Source organism: Rhea pennata, chromosome 15 (assembly GCF_028389875.1).
Source record: "Rhea pennata isolate bPtePen1 chromosome 15, bPtePen1.pri, whole genome shotgun sequence".
Taxonomy (NCBI): domain Eukaryota; kingdom Metazoa; phylum Chordata; class Aves; order Rheiformes; family Rheidae; genus Rhea; species Rhea pennata.
Genome location: NC_084677.1, coordinates 3,456,926 through 3,474,345, shown reverse-complemented (window position 1 = coordinate 3,474,345; position 17,420 = coordinate 3,456,926). Strand labels below are relative to the sequence as shown.

The following is a 17,420-nucleotide window of genomic DNA, read 5'->3' as shown; positions in this document are numbered from 1 at the left end:
CCTAGGATACAAATACACAAAAGGCAAATATCCTCTAAAATGTTATGACTTCTGTAGGCTGCACATTCAAAAAATCATGCCATACTGTTCTTAGACCAGTCAGCCATGTCTGGGACCTCATAATTCTAAGTTCTGTATAGACAGAGTCCTTAATGCAGTAGTTTGCAATCCTAAGAACCTTCCATAGTCCCCTAGATGCTCACTCATGCAGTAATTAAGCTCCTCCTGCTTTACTTGTCTGCAAATGTTCCTCCCTTACTGGAGAACAAGCCCTTTGAGGTGCAAGGGGTTATGAGCACTCCCTTCCTTAAGGATAGACTTCTCCTTGGTACAGAATCTGGCTAGCCCAGATTCTCTCTTCAGTTTGAATTACTGTGCGCACTAGCTACAGCTGTATCCCTTTCCCCGATACGTGTGTAATGATGGCTTTGTGAGCCACCCATCAAGCTGGCTCTGACACACTAACACCTAATCTGGTCTCAGGGGGCAGGTGCATACGAACGGCTGGTTCCCAGCTAACTCATCTGTGTGCCAGCCCCATCTTGGAAGGAAGCAGGGATCTGAGGATTTCTCTAACACAGTGAACACTCTGTGACCTCCCTTGAAAGACAGGATGAGGCAGGCTGCTGTTAATATAAATTGGTCTTTAACTGAGTTATGCTAAGGGTGGTCTAGTCCTAGCACAAGAATATTAAGTTTTGGATATATGTTAGCTATTCTTAGCCTTGACTGAGAAGTTCTCATTCTCAGAACAATTTGAATACAAAACCCATTAATCCTTAAGAGCAAAAGAAGCAGGGTCTGGTAGTGGAACAGTATTGGTTAAACAGCCCTGAGCATTTCTTTTGTGGAGGTAGATCCTGCTCTTCAGTTACTCTCATGAATAAGGTCCTGTAAATAATCATGGTGAAAGATCTCTCTAGGTTTATTCTTAGTCCTAAGTATTATGATCAGATTTGACAAAAAGAGATTCTACATCAAGGGACTGATTCTATTCCCCAAGCTGTACATGGTGGATACTTCATTCACTACTGATTCTCCTCAAAAGATCATTTGATAGGGATGAAAAAGGGAGTGATCTGATAGCACAGAATAGGATAGAAAAAGCTAATTAATCTGATGTATCTTGAAAGAAAAGTTCTGGAAACTGAAGGTGTACTGTTCCTGCTAGCTCACCTATGTTTTTGGAAACTATAGATTTTATCATTGTTATATTCATGTAGCTACAGGACCAGCACCACACTAAAGAAAAACAAATTACTTAATCAGCAGTGAACTAATGATGCCTAGAATTTTTGACTTACATCCTTCACTCCTCCCTTTGGCAATAGCCCAGGTGCCCACTTGCAATCCTCTTGGTTCTCTATACACTCCTTTCTCTTGCAATACTGCCCATTTTCCCCATCCTTCTCCTCCATCCCCATACTCTCAGCTATCTCTTATCTCCCATTCCACCCACTCACCCACCCATCCAACATACACACTGCAACATCCTAGCTCCCTCCTATTTCCTCTGCCTGCTGCTGGGCAGGCAGCAGCATGACCTGTGGTTGGCTTGGTGTGCTGAGGATGCAGACAAGCTTGTACCACGGAAACAATGAAACATTTCTAGGGAGTAATGGTCTCTACTGCCTGCCAAAGCTAGACCTGTATTGACAATGCTGGAGTAACAAAACATTATATATATTTTTTTCTATTGGTACAGCTGAGCCTTCAGACTTTTCTTTTACAAAAACATACCATAAAATCCATTTTGGACAGTGTTGATGCCATACTGAGCCCTCCAGAGGAATGGGTCTAGTGCTTGGGCTACCTTAGGATCCTCTGGCCCTAGTAAATCTAGCAGCTTCTTCACAGCATTTGGTCTTTGAAGACACAGTACAAGGGCAGAGCCTGAGGTAAGGTAGGTACAATGAGCTTCTGAAACAGCAGGATCCTGAAAAGAAACAATGGAAAAGGAACAAGTTATAATAATCAGTGTTGGTGAGCGCTAGGTACATCTCAGCCTTTCTTTGGCTAGTCTATTCCTGTTCAAAGCAAACACATCATTGTTTTCTCTCCTCTTAGTGGTATCTGCAGGCATAAGCTTCTACTGCATATGGAGTCAGAGTCAGTAAGACAGTATTTGTGTGTGACATTCCCCAGGTAATAGGAGGCCCAGTTCCTAACCTGAGTCCACAGATAGCTAAAGAAAATTGAGTGTTGAGCTTGCACCGTAGTCATGGTAGCTCATGATATTAGCCCTCAGGGTCTTAGATCAGCCAATGGTGGTTGTTACACAGTTGCAGCAGTAATTTCCTAAAATTCTTTGGTAAGAAAGGAAACAAAAACCTGTTTCTAAAAGACAGAAAAGTCTTGTGCTGTAACATGTTCTGCATATCTACATATGCTATACACCAGAAGTGGAGTTCATTTTCAGTGGATAAGAATACAAATAAATTGCTACTCTGCAGTTAGCCATTATTCTCGTCTTCTCACTGGGAGAAAGTGCTCTGTTTAAAGATCACGGTATTTTCTGCTTGGGAAATCATAGTAGAGACAGTAATACTGCAACACCTAACAAGCTCTCATTATGTCAAACAGCAAGCTTGGTTCTTTTTTTAGAGCACTTCCAAATTGTTCATGGAAGCATTGTCAGTGATTAAAGATCTTAGAGATGAATGAAAAGAATGAGATATTGTTGCTATGATCACAATGAAGAAGGCAGATACCAAGAAGGGGGATTCCTTTCTGAAAAATTCTGCACAGTGCTCACAAGGCAATGCTAAGAGTATCAGCTGAATACTGCTCTATTCTACCAGAACCATCCATTCTACCAGCGACATCACTACCATGGATTGGCTACTATAGTCTGTTCTAAAGCTCTCTTCAAAGGAAATCTTAAAAAAGCCTCAGTGGCTTCCGCAACATGGAGATTTTCTAAGGTCTCAACAATTGTCTATAGTGGAGAGAGAAGGGTGTGTCATAACCTGCTCAGAAGAGTGAAAATGCTATTGATCCATCATGGGATCAAAGGATGTGCTGAAATCATTTTTAGGCTTACATAAATGCACACTGAAGACACACAATGTTGGAAACATGACACTTCTGAACACTTATTAGAAACTTTTGATGCTTTCTCTGCTTCTGGAATGTAGCAACTACTAACACTGTGTTACAGAAATTTGTTAGTTTGTGTTAGAACAGAACTTTGTCCTCTGCCTAACTCCACTGGCTTAACAAAGCTTTGACACATTTATTGAAAACAGGAGTTATACCACACATGGGAATCATCCCAACAACAGAGACAAGAGCTCTGACTAAAGACTCTTTCCCTTAGGGGGTATAGAGAAAGGTGCAAGGAAGACCATAATGAGCAACTTGCAAATTGCCCATAGGCGAAGTTTCCTCTTGACCTAAAGCAATTTGTGATCAGACATAACTTTGAAGCACAGAAGTTTATATCCTTATCCTAGCTAGACAGTCTCACCTATTGCTGTCTCGTTTAACAAAGAATATCTTCCTCATAAATAGTTCCCTGCACTGAACTGAACTTCTTTTAGGAAAATACCATGGCAGATATTATGACATTTAAAAGAAGCACTTCTCTTAGGAGAGAATCTCCTTCCTTGCCTTGTGATCAATCACACTGACTTGACTAGAGTCAAGGAAAAGAAGGGAGGTTCTCTAGTACAGCTTATGTAAAATGTAAGACCACGTAACCATAACAGTCTGATCTAGTCCTCAGACCTGTGAATTTGGGGACACTAACACATCAGCAGTGCTGCCAGCAAAGCTCGTAACTGCAGGAATAAGGAGAGATTACAACTCGACTGAGCCAGTCCGTGACAGTGTTGCTCTTCCTCTGAATGACTAAGGGTTGCACTCAGCCCAACTGCAGGACTTTGAAATAGCCTCCCTTGTTGGCTCACATGTCCCTTCAGGGTTCCCTATGCCACTGGATACAGTTTGGATGGTTTTATGAAAGGATGGATGGAGTTAGAAACTGGAAAGAAAAAGAGAGCGGCTGTATTTCACAGTATAAGGCTTGCTTTCATCCAGTTGCGATGTGAGTAGCGGGAGATGAAGCCAATTTTGACGCTGGCAGCAGTACTAGCAGCTCTGGAAACAAACACGAGAGTGGCATAACGTCCAGTGCAGAGGAGCGATACAAAAGGGTTTCAGTACAAGTGTTATCAGATCAGCATTTACAGGGCTCAGACTGAGGAAAGGCTTGGTCCAGATGTATGACAGTGCAAAACCACGGGTGACCTGGAGTTCTCGGCAGGTGTCCTCTTCAGCATCTAGCATGCATAGAGGGCTGTGGGTTCAAAAGTTTTGCAACTGCTTTTAAGGCTCAAGGTAAAATATGCTCTACTGATGGTGGGCATTCCACATTAGAGATGCAGGCTTGGGATCAATCAGGCGCAAACTTTTCTGCTACTGAACCTCCAAATTGTGAAAGATCCTTTTCTTTTCGTAGTTCCATCCACCTGGCATATGGATAGAGTAGAAGCAATGGACTACAACAATACATTCAGAGTCAAGAATACTCTGGAATAAGGAGGTATGTTTAATTCTACTAATACAAAATGAAAGATTAAAAATACCTGAACTTCTCTTTCTGAACTCACGAAAGGAAGAACCTCCTTGCCCTACTGCTAAATCTCAGCCTTTAGAGGGTAGTATAATTTCATACACTAGCTAGGGTCAGGAGTACAGAAACTGAGCTTAAAACAAGGTGGCCCAGGATACAGCACTTGACAGGGGCTGAAAGGAAACCGTTTGCCCTCCAGACTTTGTCCATAATGTACTGTGTGCTCCATGGCAAATTCCTCTACCTTGGCTTCTTTTCCAAGTGTTGCCCATTCAGCCCGTAAACGCTTCTGGGCAGAGATGTTTCGCATGTAGATGTGCAGCTCACAACACTCTGGGATCTCGATTTCAACTAAGGATGAGTGATTATAATAACTGGCAACCACTATGCCAGCGACAAGAGATTAATCTCTAGGCCAAAGAGTGATATAATGAGTGAGCAGCATAGGCAAAACCAGCAGGTGCCCACGGCAGAAGGCTGCCGAGGGGCAGCAAAGCAGCCAAGGTCCTACTGGTATTTTCTTTAAGCAAAGCCTTGAAAAGCCAGGCTTGTTGCACAGGTTTCCACTGAGGGTAATGACAGAGTGTCCAGCATAGCAGCTGCAGGCTGCCTCTTCTTGCCCCCCTGCATCTTAAAAGGTGGCAGGAGCAGCCCAGCTCTGCTTCCCTATGCTCCCTGGGGAAATGTTCTGCAATGCCTGTGCTGCAGAGAAGCTCCAGGCCATGGCTGTATGTTCTCATCAGCTTCCAGACAACAGCATATTCAGCTTATTGGCTGAACCAAACTACAGTTATTTAATTATTTCATTTTTAAGAAATGAAAACATGAGGAGAAAATCCTATTTGATTTGGCTGAATCACTTCATTCAGCCCTAAAGGTTTTCACTCCTCTTTTTTCATCTTTTAAAAGCACCAGCGTATTGAAATTGTCAAGATGAAAACATTTCCAAAAGAAAATCCTACCATTTTATTTAAAAGTATGGAAATAAAGTACTTCAAGACAGCCTCTGTTTTTATCACATGAACCTATTCACTGACTTTGACCCAAATCTGTTCTCGCTCACATTCCTCACAAACTGCATTTCTAAGAAGTAGGTTATAAATTGAAAACCATTGGCTCATTCCTGATGTTTTCCCGCTGCACCGGAAAATGCAAAATGATCTATGAGACAGCTCCACTCTTCAGCTGGTTTGTTATGTAAGAGTTGTGATATAAGTTGTGATACTTGTCAATTCTCCCGTTTTACGGAAATACAGGACAAAGGAAACCTTGTGATATGACTTAAATTGCATGATTGCCCATGAAAAACGGACAGAAAAGTTTCACAGGCTGTACCGTGATGAGAGAACATTGTTTAGATGTGGATGAAGAGCTTCAGCATGTCATAATGCACTGCAAAATTTTGAAGTTATTTCTGTTCTGTATAATGCAAAGCAAACCTGTTTTTTTGTTCAAAATGTTTGTTATTCTAAAAAATACACATATAATCCACTTATCTAAGCAGTCACCAGGATTTTTCTTAGGGAGCTGAAAAACAGTGAGGACAATTTCAGAAAAAGTTTCAAAAGCACTGGATATAACATGTCACCGTTCATTTGACTCCATGTCAGAAACACATGCAAAACCAGAAGTTAAACAATATCATTTCTGTTAGAAAGAATGCTAAAAAAAAAAAAAAAAAAAAAGTCTTCCAAAGCTTTTGAACAGTGATTTTAGATTTAAGAAATAACTGTTTTCTCTCTGTTTCTTGCCTTTCAGTTGTTCCCCAGCAAATGTGTAGACTGAGAGTCAATGTTGTTTGTATCTGCTACTGATGGTGTCAGTGAGTCAAGCCGCTTTGTTTCTGATATCTTTGCACATCCAATCTAGAGTTTACCAGCCAAAATGATGCCCTTATTTACATCCTTCCTCCTCACTGTCTCAAAATCCTGTCCTTGCTGATACCCAAGCAGCTGCAGTGGGACTGCACACGTGCAGCGGACTGGAATTCAGTGAGCAGCTCTGCTGATGCACACAGAGAGGAGGTCCCGGCTGGGCACTGCCTCTGGAGGCCTAATAGGATTAAAAAGCAGCAAAACTGTCCTTCAGCCTCTGCAGTTAGAATCACAGGACGGGACTGGAAGGAATCCATCAGGCTATTGAGTCCAGTGACCTGCTACCACAAGCAATCATATCAGGTAATCCTTAAAGCAATTGTCAGGTCCTACGTTAAATTCAAACTTTTTAGCCAGGAGCCACAACTGTGAGTCTGCTGGTAAGTGCAGAAGGGAGGTACCGGCTCTACAGGCAGTAGTCCCTCTGGGAGCCGGCCCCTCTCACAGTCAAAGGCTATCAGGTCATGGTGAGGGCTGAGAAGGCAGTGTCAGCTCCATTGAGATGGCTGTTATTTTTATTCTTCCTAATCTTCAGATAAAAAGTATTATTGTGGCTCTTGCCATTACATAACCTCAGCAAATAGCAGATCAATCTATTATTTATTGGACGCCACAGGCCAAAGGCCTCCTCAAAACTGAATGTTATTTAAGATGGAAAAAGAATCACTTTTCTGCAATTGTTGGGGATATTTGTCAACATGCATGTAAATAATACATTTGAAAGAGGAAGGGAATGCTAGGTAGTCTTGTGATCAGTGAATAAATCCAAAATCTGCTATTAAGTCTTATGCACATAAAAGCAACTGGGAGGGGCATATTGCAGAGCACATGTGAGTTTTCTAGAGATTTCAGTGGATTTTGGATCAGGCTCAAGCTGAGAAGGAGGCAGAAAATGCTGGCAAGAATTTCTAGAAGGATTTGGCACACTGGCACCATGTTCTTCAACAAGAGCTACTATATTTCAGCAGTTTGTCTCCTTCTTAAAAGCTCTATTTTAAAAATAGCATTTTATCCAATTGTCCCCTAGACTGAGAAACAGGTCTACAATGAACACTGCTTTTATGTAGTTTTATGAAGTTCAACTGTGAAAAAAGGTTCTGCCCCCACATGCTGCCACTGTAAAACTTACAGGCGTATTTTCAAAATAAGCCAGTCCATGAAGCATGCTGAGGCTTTTTGAAAATCTACCTACTTATTTGGGGAGCTGAGCCCTTTTCAGCTGTCATGAGTGAAAGATTTTCAGATGTGTGCTACAAATGAGGAGGAGTCCCTGTTCAGCAGAAGGCATTTCCTAGTGTCCATTCCCACTTGCCAAAGGCAGTCTATTATCTCTGTTTTCTCACTTTCAAAACCATCTTTTTTTCCATGAACAAAAACCCAATACTCTAATTTTTAAACTCATTAGTCACCAGTTCTTCAGAGAGACTACATGAGTGCTCAACAGCTGCTCTAGTGTGCTAGAGAAATCCCAAAACAAGTACAAAAATTCATAAAACAATCTCTCTCCAAATTTATCCTGCATATATATATGTGTGTGTGTGCGCACATGCATGCTTGCGTGTGTGTATGCATATATATACACACATACACACACTACTTCTTAGGGTAGACAATGGATTTTTAAAAAGTTTTTTGTTTCAGATGAGCAACTAATAATTTTTCTGTTTAATATGATTTAAAAAAGTGTACTGTAAAGCACTTCCCCAGCAACTCTAATAGCTACCACATCCCTCTTACTAGTGATTTATAAATATTTAAAAATAAGATGTTTGTGCTCCATTTATTTGCTGTCATGTAGGAAGTATTCCTTTTTCCTCATTGCTGGTTATGTTAGAGCACTGCCTTCCTGTCTTTTTCTGGAAGACTATTAAAAAATCCTATGATATATGTCATAAACTTGCCAAGCTTATCCCAAGAGAAATATCTGTCATAAAGACTTGTTCTCTGTAAAAGTGAACTGGTTAAATATCTTCATGGAAACAATCAATTAACAAAGATTTTTTTCAACAAAAAAATCTAGCTCCTAAAATGCTCAGCTTTCAGTTTCCTGGCCTTTACAGTATCTTTACACTACATTTCCTGTCACCATAGAATCTTTCATGTTGGGCAAAAATGAATTTCTGAGGTTTTAAAAGAACAGAAACCTAAATCTATTTTTAGCTAAAAAAAAGCCAGAATACCCCACGCTTTAAAAATCCTCTTTATCATCTATTAGACAATGGAAATGACAGCAGCCCAATTTTCTCTCTGTGCAGGTCATTTTTAAGGACCTGTGAACACGTGCTTCTGGAACAGTGATTCAGCTGTATATGTAATATAATATCAAAACACAACAGGGTTCAAGAGGTATATATGCTCTTGTGGCATAAGAGTGTCTCCCAGCTTCCATGTTTAAATGTGTGGAAGGAAAACCAGGCACACATGCAGGGAGTGTGGTCCCCTCCTAGAGATGCCCTGCCTGGAATGACCATGGGGAAGAAACAAGGGATATCTGCTTCGCAACTAAGAACCAGTATTGTAAATGAGCAACTAAACAGATTCCTGCAGTGCTGGTGGGGCAGGATCTGTATTTCCCATAGCTTCATAACTTTTCTTTTAGAGGAACCTGGTGTGTTTCTTTATATCAGGCAATAAAATAAACTGTTGCCATGTCAGCTTTCTTTGTGTCTGATACCAGGGCAGATCTGATTCTACACAGCTCACCTCTCACAGAAATCCTGGATGGGAATTTTTGTTTTTTTCAGGAATGGATATTCAACATTTATCACATTTCCACATGCTAAATCCAAGTATAGTCATAGATCTGCCTATTTTTTGACGAACCTGCTTTACTTCAGAAGGAAGGAGTCCCAAGGCAACATCTGGTTCCAAGTTGGTGTGTTTCATCCCAACCACATTGAATTTTTCTAGGTCTAGTTTTTGGAGGATCCTAGCAAGGTTACGGGTCCAGGAACCAGGTTTGATCAGCAACACTGTGCAAAGAATCTGGGCACCTGTAACAAAGTACAATAATGAAACCCAAAGCTGCTCCTAAAAACAGAGATAAAACATACAGTAATATTAGTTTACTACCTGGGAACTGCAACTATAGAACTGGATTACCTAACAGCTGGCATGTAGTTCATAGAAACTTGAGTGAACCAAACAAGTCCATAAAAAAGATGTAGATATAGCTTGTCTCTTCAGTTGAAAAATGTATCTAGAACAGTCAGGGCTTGTAGATATATTTTGCAGGAAATCTGCTCTATGAGTCCAAAAGGTTTACCTGGCAGGTCTGTAGAGTGAGTCTCAATCCTCTGTGTTATGTATGAATGTTTTAAACAGGATAAAATATTCTCTTTTCTATTTTTCATGCAAACTGTAGTGATTATGTGATGTAATCCTTAAGGCAGCAATCAAATTATTATTCTTCCTAGTTAATTTCTTAGAGTTTTCTATCTGTCACAGATCTGTTTCACAGAAGCACTAAGTCCAATAGGCCCCAAATAATGTTACAAAACTTACTATGGACTGAATTCTGTTTATCAAAACTAAAATTTCAGCAAAATCTTTTTGTTTTTGACAAAGCTATCCCAAGAGGGTTGCCAGCCAGGCTCAGTGTGCTAGGAGAATCAGAAAACAAAACTGACCAGGACAGTTTTGCTGTCTGATGATATAAAACGTATTTAAGGGCAGAGTACACAGAATTTTCATGTTTAAATGATAGCATTTTCAAATTATTAATTTCAGTAATGTAAAGCACTGTATTACTGGGAATATAGTTAAGATTTTATCCTAATAACATCCTTTGAAGATGTATTGGTGATTGTACTGTTGGAACCAGCCAGGTAGGACCCATTAACTGCTGTTGCCTAACCATGTCAATTAGCATGAAGCATGAGGTAACAGTACTGCAGGCTGCTAAAATTGATCCATGATTATCTGTTTGTGTACATAAAATGTCATTTTATGTTTCCTGTACACTGCATTACCAATTATACAGATGTCAATGCACTGAAGCATCAACAATGTTACATATAATTTGATGCATACTGTTATTTTCAATTGGCAAGAGGCATGTTGCTGATTCATAACAGAGAAATCTGGGATTAAATATAAAAAGCAAGAGTACTGTCCCCCATTTGATATCAGAACTTAACCCTTATCCTGCTGGGAGCCCTCCTATTAAATATCTGCTATTTTCTTCACATCATTCTTGAACTGAAAGGTTTAAATGCCATAGCAACAGCCTGTAAGTGCAGCAGCAAGCCTCTCGGATCCACTCAGCTCAGCTGCTAGCATGCAGAATGCAATCTAAATTATATACTGTTACATAAGTGTTCATTGTCCTCAAGATGTTTTACTCACCATCTGCTATGTTTCTAAGCAAACATTCTCATTCTTGTGGTACATGAATCACTACTCTATATGCTGCATATTTATGTACTTTACAGACACTTCAGGAGGGATTTGTGTCACCTCGCTTTGCCATCTTGGTCTGGTTAAAGACAAGTGTCTAACATAGGTAGGACACTTTGCCCTCTAGAGTTGGTTTTCTCTCCTCAGGGACTATAAGCAACTAGAGTTGAGATAAAATATCTCTAACCATCAGTGGAATAGTCTCTACTGCTCATGAAATACCAGAAAGACCAGACTGGCAACCGTCAAAAATGCCTGATTTCCACCTGTTTTGTGGCCCTTCCAAGTCTGCCCATTTTTCTGGTCTTCGCTATGTTTTTCTGCTCCATAGGACTTTTAGATCCCTTTCTCAAAGCCAATGCTTTTTCTCCAAAGAAGTATTTAAACAGGTTTTGATTGCATAGGGTAATAGAGTCACACTGTTGTGTTTATTTTATATACCATTTATATATCATGTTTTGGATATATATGTGCTTTAAAATAAAGGTAATCTCAAGAGAAGCAAATCATAGATTTTCTGGCATGTTTAGGAAAGAATGTGTATCACTGTCTTTTTTAAACCTAAGGAAACATTTGGTATACTCCTTTTGCTTGTTTTTTTTCTGATTCTTCTAGATGAATGGGTTCCACAAATTCCTTGCCAAATCTACATTTTTCAATTTGCTCTTTTCTCACCTGTTTGCAAGTAGGTGAACAGTGATTCCACATGACACCTCTGGGTCTCTCCCGCTAAACAAGAAAAACAGATATATTTGGGTAAGAGGTATGCATGTTCTGGGACAATAATTTGAGAATACTACCACAGCTCTACGTCATGCAACCAACAATGACGTATTGTTATTTTAAAATATTATTCTGGGGCATACATAGCTTAATTCCAGACATAGTGGGAATTCGGATGTACTGGGAGATCTTGGGAGATGTAATAGTTATTACTTCTCCAGTCAGCACAATGGCATATGCCAAAAGGACTGCAAGTGCTAAAGTATGTTGGTCTGATTCTCAGGCACCTTTTCTGGGCATTTCAGGATATTGGCAAAACACATTTTAAGCTACCTTTGTGCTCCCAATATTTCACAGTCAAGTTGGAATCTGTCTGGTTTCTGCTATAAGTCAGAGAAGCACAAGACTGTACTTTGTTTTCCCCTCACTGTTGTGCCCTTGGACGCAAAGGACTGAATATTCTGACTGCACACTTAATGCAGATTTGCTAGTCAGCCCTTTCACCAACTCTGCTGATAAAACCTCATTGACCTTCCCCAAACAGCCAGGAATGCTCACTTCTTAGTTCCTTATAAAAGCAAAGAAGTGTAAAAGGAATCAGATATAAGTGAACCAGGACTTATGACAAAAGTACATATAAAAAATGTTTCTTTTGGTCTAATGTGAAACCTGCAGTGACCTGGAAAGGTGAGAAAAATTTAAGGCAGTTCAAGGTACATATGAATTGAGAAGATACCTACTGGGATGCAGTGTGGAAAAACTTGTATCAGATTGATACAGGACTTCCTTTTCCAGAGATCTTAACTGGCAAGGTTAACCAGTGTGAAATGCAAGATAGATAGCAGAAAAGTGAAATCTGTTTGTCAAAACAGTCATTACTATTCTTTTGTATTTATTACTGTCTGAAAGCCCTGTATTTCTATTTCCCAGAGCACAATATCTGGAACTAGACAAAGCGTTCTTTCCTTTTAATGATACCTTGAATTCTTTATTTCTTTTATTCTGCTGGAATAATAAGAGTGAATATAAAAGGCAGAACCAGCTGTGAGGTCGTTGCCTCATAGCCTTTTAGCTCACATCCTCACAGCACCTTTTTTTTTTTTTTTTTTCCAGTATTGGGGTTACCTGAAAGAACTCCTAGAAACTGTGAAGTGCTTAGTGACTGGGTGGCATTGTAATACAGTGGATAGAGCCCCTGGCTGAGATTTAGGAAATGTGCATTCTGCTCTGATTTCTGTCACTTGCCTGTTGGGCAATGGTAACAAAATCATTTCACTTCTCTTGGCTTCAGTTAGGTACTCTGCAAAACTTACCTTCTTTGAGGTCTAAAACTGAAAAGTGCTACATTTGGGCTAAGATTATTATTTTAAACTATATTCCAAACTAGCTCTAGATAGGTTGTCCAGGCAAGCAGGGAAGAACTGTGCACAAATAAGACAAGCCAGTATTTAGATGACCCTAGTGATACTATCACCTTCCCCTACTACCAGCTGGACTCATCTGTCCTTTTCTTCCTAACTGTACTGGATTACAATGTCTAACCAAAGGCCTACTAATCCCATGTTGATGACTCTGATAGACGATGTAGAGTTGTAATTTTTCCATCTATTTTAAGAATATAAAAGTATTTGTTCTTATCCAAGGAACAATCAGCACATACTTCTGATCTTACCTTCAGCCCTGGACTTCTTGCCATGTGGTGGCAGGTACTTCATAGCAGGACGGTGTTCTGCATCTGTAAAATGAAAGAGAGGTGTTTTTGTGGATTCACAGTTGGAAGACTTTCACTGTTTGGTGGAAGGGGGAGGGAAAGGTAATTATATTTAGTTGGGGGAGTGGGAATGCTGAGCTTTGCACAGCTGAAAAATACTGAAAAGCTATTCTCAACCCTCCTCGCGCTTCCTCCCACAACAACAACAACAAAAATATTGGGAAAAAATGTAATGGCCTTATACAAAGCATAGTGCAGGACTCTGGAGCCGTAGTTAAAATGCATTGTCTATGTTTCTGTGTTAACGCAGTGGCATAGATGGGAAAGGCTGGTATTATGACTACAGTCTCCCTCAATAAGCTCATCTTACAGCTCAGCATTTTTCTTATCCTGGTGTTTGGTCTCAAGATAACTTCAACAAAGGGCAGCACTGCATGAATCCTTAGTGTTTAATGTAGTAACTGGGGATGTTTGATACCTTCTCTTTTTTGGAGACCTCCTCTTCTTGCTCTCCAATCTTACATAAAACACCCACATAATTCACAGTTAGATCTAGCTTTTGTGAGAATAGAATGAGTATCTTTCTCCTGCCACCACCACATTCTCTTCTTTCTATTCAATAAAGCCATTTTGTTATTCTGTACTACATAAGCACCATGTGTTTGACACAGGCATATAAGTTTGTGTTGACAACAAAGGACCTTTCTTCCCCGTGAGGAGATAGGGGAAAAGCTACAAATTACAAAGTGTGAATGTGCTTATGGAACTCTGCTGCTTCCTTCTCAGTTGATATATGGCATTACCACAACCTTGATTTATCTCTGTGTCTGAATAATCAGAAATTAGCAGGCTCAGAACTGTTTATCTTCAAGTGTGAGAAGTCATGCTTCCCAAAGAACTTAAACAATAGGCCAATGTATTTCCTATTAGAAGAAAACAGTGGGAGCTCATACTCTGCTGCTCCAAAACACGCAATATGAATAACACCAGAGTCTTCACAGTGATTTGGTTTAAGGAGGTGTGGCTATAAATTTCTTGATACAGGGGAAAGGGACAGGTTTGCTAGACAGAAAGATCAATGCTAGCGGATATCATTGGAGTCTCAGAAGCTATTGACAGCAATGGTCTCCATTTCTTCATGAACTGTTCATTATTCTCCGGGATAAGAAGAAATTCTCATGAAAATCTGCCTGCTTCTGCAAGAGCAAGAGTACTGCTCAGAATTGCTCCTGGCTCCCAGAGGAAAAGCTGAACAGAGCAAGAGGAAGCAAAGTTCCACATACCTGGGAAAGCGGGAGGTCAGTTAGACTAAACTTTATGCCGTTTAAGCATGCTGGAACACCTAAATGCCTTTACAGATGGTTCATTAATATCTGACTAGCAGAAAAGCAACTAAGCCCCTTTGTAGGGCTACCTCTCTCAGCTTAGATGTAAGTGATTAACAGAGGTTCTTACCTTAGGAGGTAGCTGTTTTAAGCCTTTTCAGGGGTCAGTGGAGAGAGAGGCTACACCCAAGAGCAACACAGACCTTAGGTAAGCTGGCAGGCCTGTACAGGGCAAGATCAGGGCACCTAGCTTCTTAAGTCAGGCATCACAATTAAGTGCCTCCATTTAGGTGGGACAGACCCCGGTCTCTGTTTCCCAGTTTCTCTTATATAGAGAGGCATGCAGTATTATTTACTGCTCCTGTCAAGAGCTTTAATGCCTATTTAGTATTTAGGGAATACCTTGAGATCTTCAGAAGATGGGAGTCAGGGCATGCACAGCCATATTTGATTAACAATCCAAACTGTAGGTGACCTCAGCTGATTCCTGCTGACTTAATATCCCTGATCACTCAGCCAAGTGCAGAATTTAACCCCAAATTATTGTTAAGTGTTTTCCAGTGCCTTAGCAGAACCCACAGCAACAGATTCTTTTGTCCAACTTCAACAAATTCCCAAACACCCTCTTGCTGAGAACATTATAAACAGTAAAAACAAGGCTTACCGGTTACGAACTCCTTCACGGTGAAGAAGACGATAGCTTGTCTGAATGTCATCTCTGGGGTCAAGGCCATTACTCTCTGTAGAACACTGTCACTTTTGCCTAGCTTCTCCCTGCATGGTGCTAATTTCTCCAATGTCTCTGAAAGAACTTTGAAGGCATTGATCCGCCGTAATGCACATACAAGGACTGGGTTTGACATGAGTGTATCAATGCTTCTCTGCCAGGAAACATCTCCAACCTCAAAAGGAGTTATTTCTCTGGCCTGACTTCGAGTGAGGTAGGGAAACCACTTCAGACCTAGAAGCTCAAATCCTGAATCTGGTCCTTCTGCAAGTCAAGAGAAATCTCTTTATCATCAGCTGATAGTATGTGTTTTCTAGAAGCCATGCTTTTCTTTCGGAGACCAGTTTTCTAAATTAACACTGTTTTTTTTTTTTTTTTTTTTTTTTTACCAGACAACTGGTTCCAAAGTTAGAACTTTGACTCCACTCCCTCTTCTATCCAAAATGGAGTGTAATGCAGATATAGAAACACAGTGGGAAACACTAAACACTACAACTGCTAGGAAATTACATTGCACTGAAAACAAAAAATGGGCTATCTGGGAAATAGCAGGGAGCCACAGAGAATAACTGCCATGATTTGATTAGAGAAAAAATGGCTAATGAGGAAGAGTTGAAAGGGAAACATTGTTATCATTGAGAATACAATGACAACAATGTGCTTTGACACAGCATAATCCATAACTGCAGATCCTGTATCACCTCTCGTAACATTTCATATTAAACTACATTATAGTAATAACCTACAACATAATGCTGACTTGTCTCTAAAAATAACTTAAACTTTGTGTTTGCGAAGCGGTCTTATTTCCAATGTAGCAAGAGATTTAAGGGTTCAATTTATGGCTGCGTGTCGCTGGAAGTTTCTGTCAGCTAGGATCTCCTTCCTGACCCGCTGTGATATGGATCTCACTCCACAATATTGTTTCAAGAGAGCAGCATACAGCATAGTGTAAGCCAAGGTGCCAGACTTCTGCCCTTCTATAATAATAAAACAGCATCTGTTTTATTACACTTTGGTACAATCTGTACCATGAAATTGTATAGAACCATTGTCCTTCTTAGCACTTGACAGTACTCTTCGTGTATGCATTTGCAAGCATTTAATATAGGTGGATAGTGTCATTATTCCTCCTGTGCACAAGAGAAAATAAAGCACAAAGAGATGAAGTGCTTTGCTTTTGATCACACAGGATGTCAGTGGCCAGGGGAGCAGAATTTATGCCTTCTGATTTTCTGTCGCTATGCCCCATTGACACAACTGCCTTACCGCCTCATATTGAGGAAGAGACAAAATGGTCTGGATTACATTTGGTCTTGCTGTGCCTTAGCAGATCTTTGAACTAATTTGATACTCTCTGAAGAAAATGATGTTCACCTGAGCCAACATACTATTGCAATATGGAAAGTGGCCTTGCCCATCACTAATCAGCCATGATAGATTCCTCACCACTTTAGACATATAAGCAAACAAACATGTCTTTCCTGAGGCCCCTTTCACCACATATTTCTTCATGTTTCTGCTGTGACAACAATAGCTGGACAGATCAGATTTTCCTGACCCACCTCTGCAGCCCTCCCCAGGAGCTGGGATCACTGTATTCTGAGGTTGCTTACTGCCTCCAGGAAGAAGGATCTGGTGAAGGAGTTCTCCAGCGCTCTTCATAGCATCCGTTCCGATCAGCGTCAGCATGACAACTTGCTCCATTTCAGGATCAGAAGCATATGTTCGATTGCACAAAATATCCAGAGGAATGTTACATGGGTCTGGCACTGCACTGAGGTTGCCTCCTGCAAAAAGAGAACATCAAAACAAACCTAGCTACCCGAGGAAGATGAATCTCTTCTCTCATTTAGTGTGAAGGAGTTGACCCCTTCTCTACTGGGCAGATAAAGGCCAATGCCTCACTGTGGTAATGCTCCTCATGCTGCAGCTTGAAATGGCCAAGAAGCAAAATACACGAACAAGGAGGACAGAATAATTAACATTCTCTTGAAGAAATAATTCTATTCTCTATATTTATCAATGTCTAAATTTTCAATCAAAAGATTAAATATTTAGAACCAGTGCTTGTTTATCAGGCACT

The 17,420-nt window shown here is 40.4% G+C and overlaps 1 protein-coding gene across 1 annotated transcript in view; it reads right to left on the bottom strand.

The window, feature by feature from the left end:
• The window catches only part of DNAAF8 (dynein axonemal assembly factor 8), a 99,107-nt gene that overhangs the window by 16,708 nt on the left and 64,979 nt on the right, over positions 1-17,420 (bottom strand). The window contains exons 21-26 of the mRNA XM_062588319.1: positions 16,936-17,124; positions 15,272-15,604; positions 13,244-13,306; positions 11,524-11,577; positions 9,274-9,443; positions 1,741-1,936 (exon numbers count right to left, since the gene is read on the bottom strand). Of these exons, the coding sequence (XP_062444303.1) occupies positions 1,741-1,936; positions 9,274-9,443; positions 11,524-11,577; positions 13,244-13,306; positions 15,272-15,604; positions 16,936-17,124 (1,005 nt within the window). The remainder of the gene's footprint in view (positions 1-1,740; positions 1,937-9,273; positions 9,444-11,523; positions 11,578-13,243; positions 13,307-15,271; positions 15,605-16,935; positions 17,125-17,420) is intronic.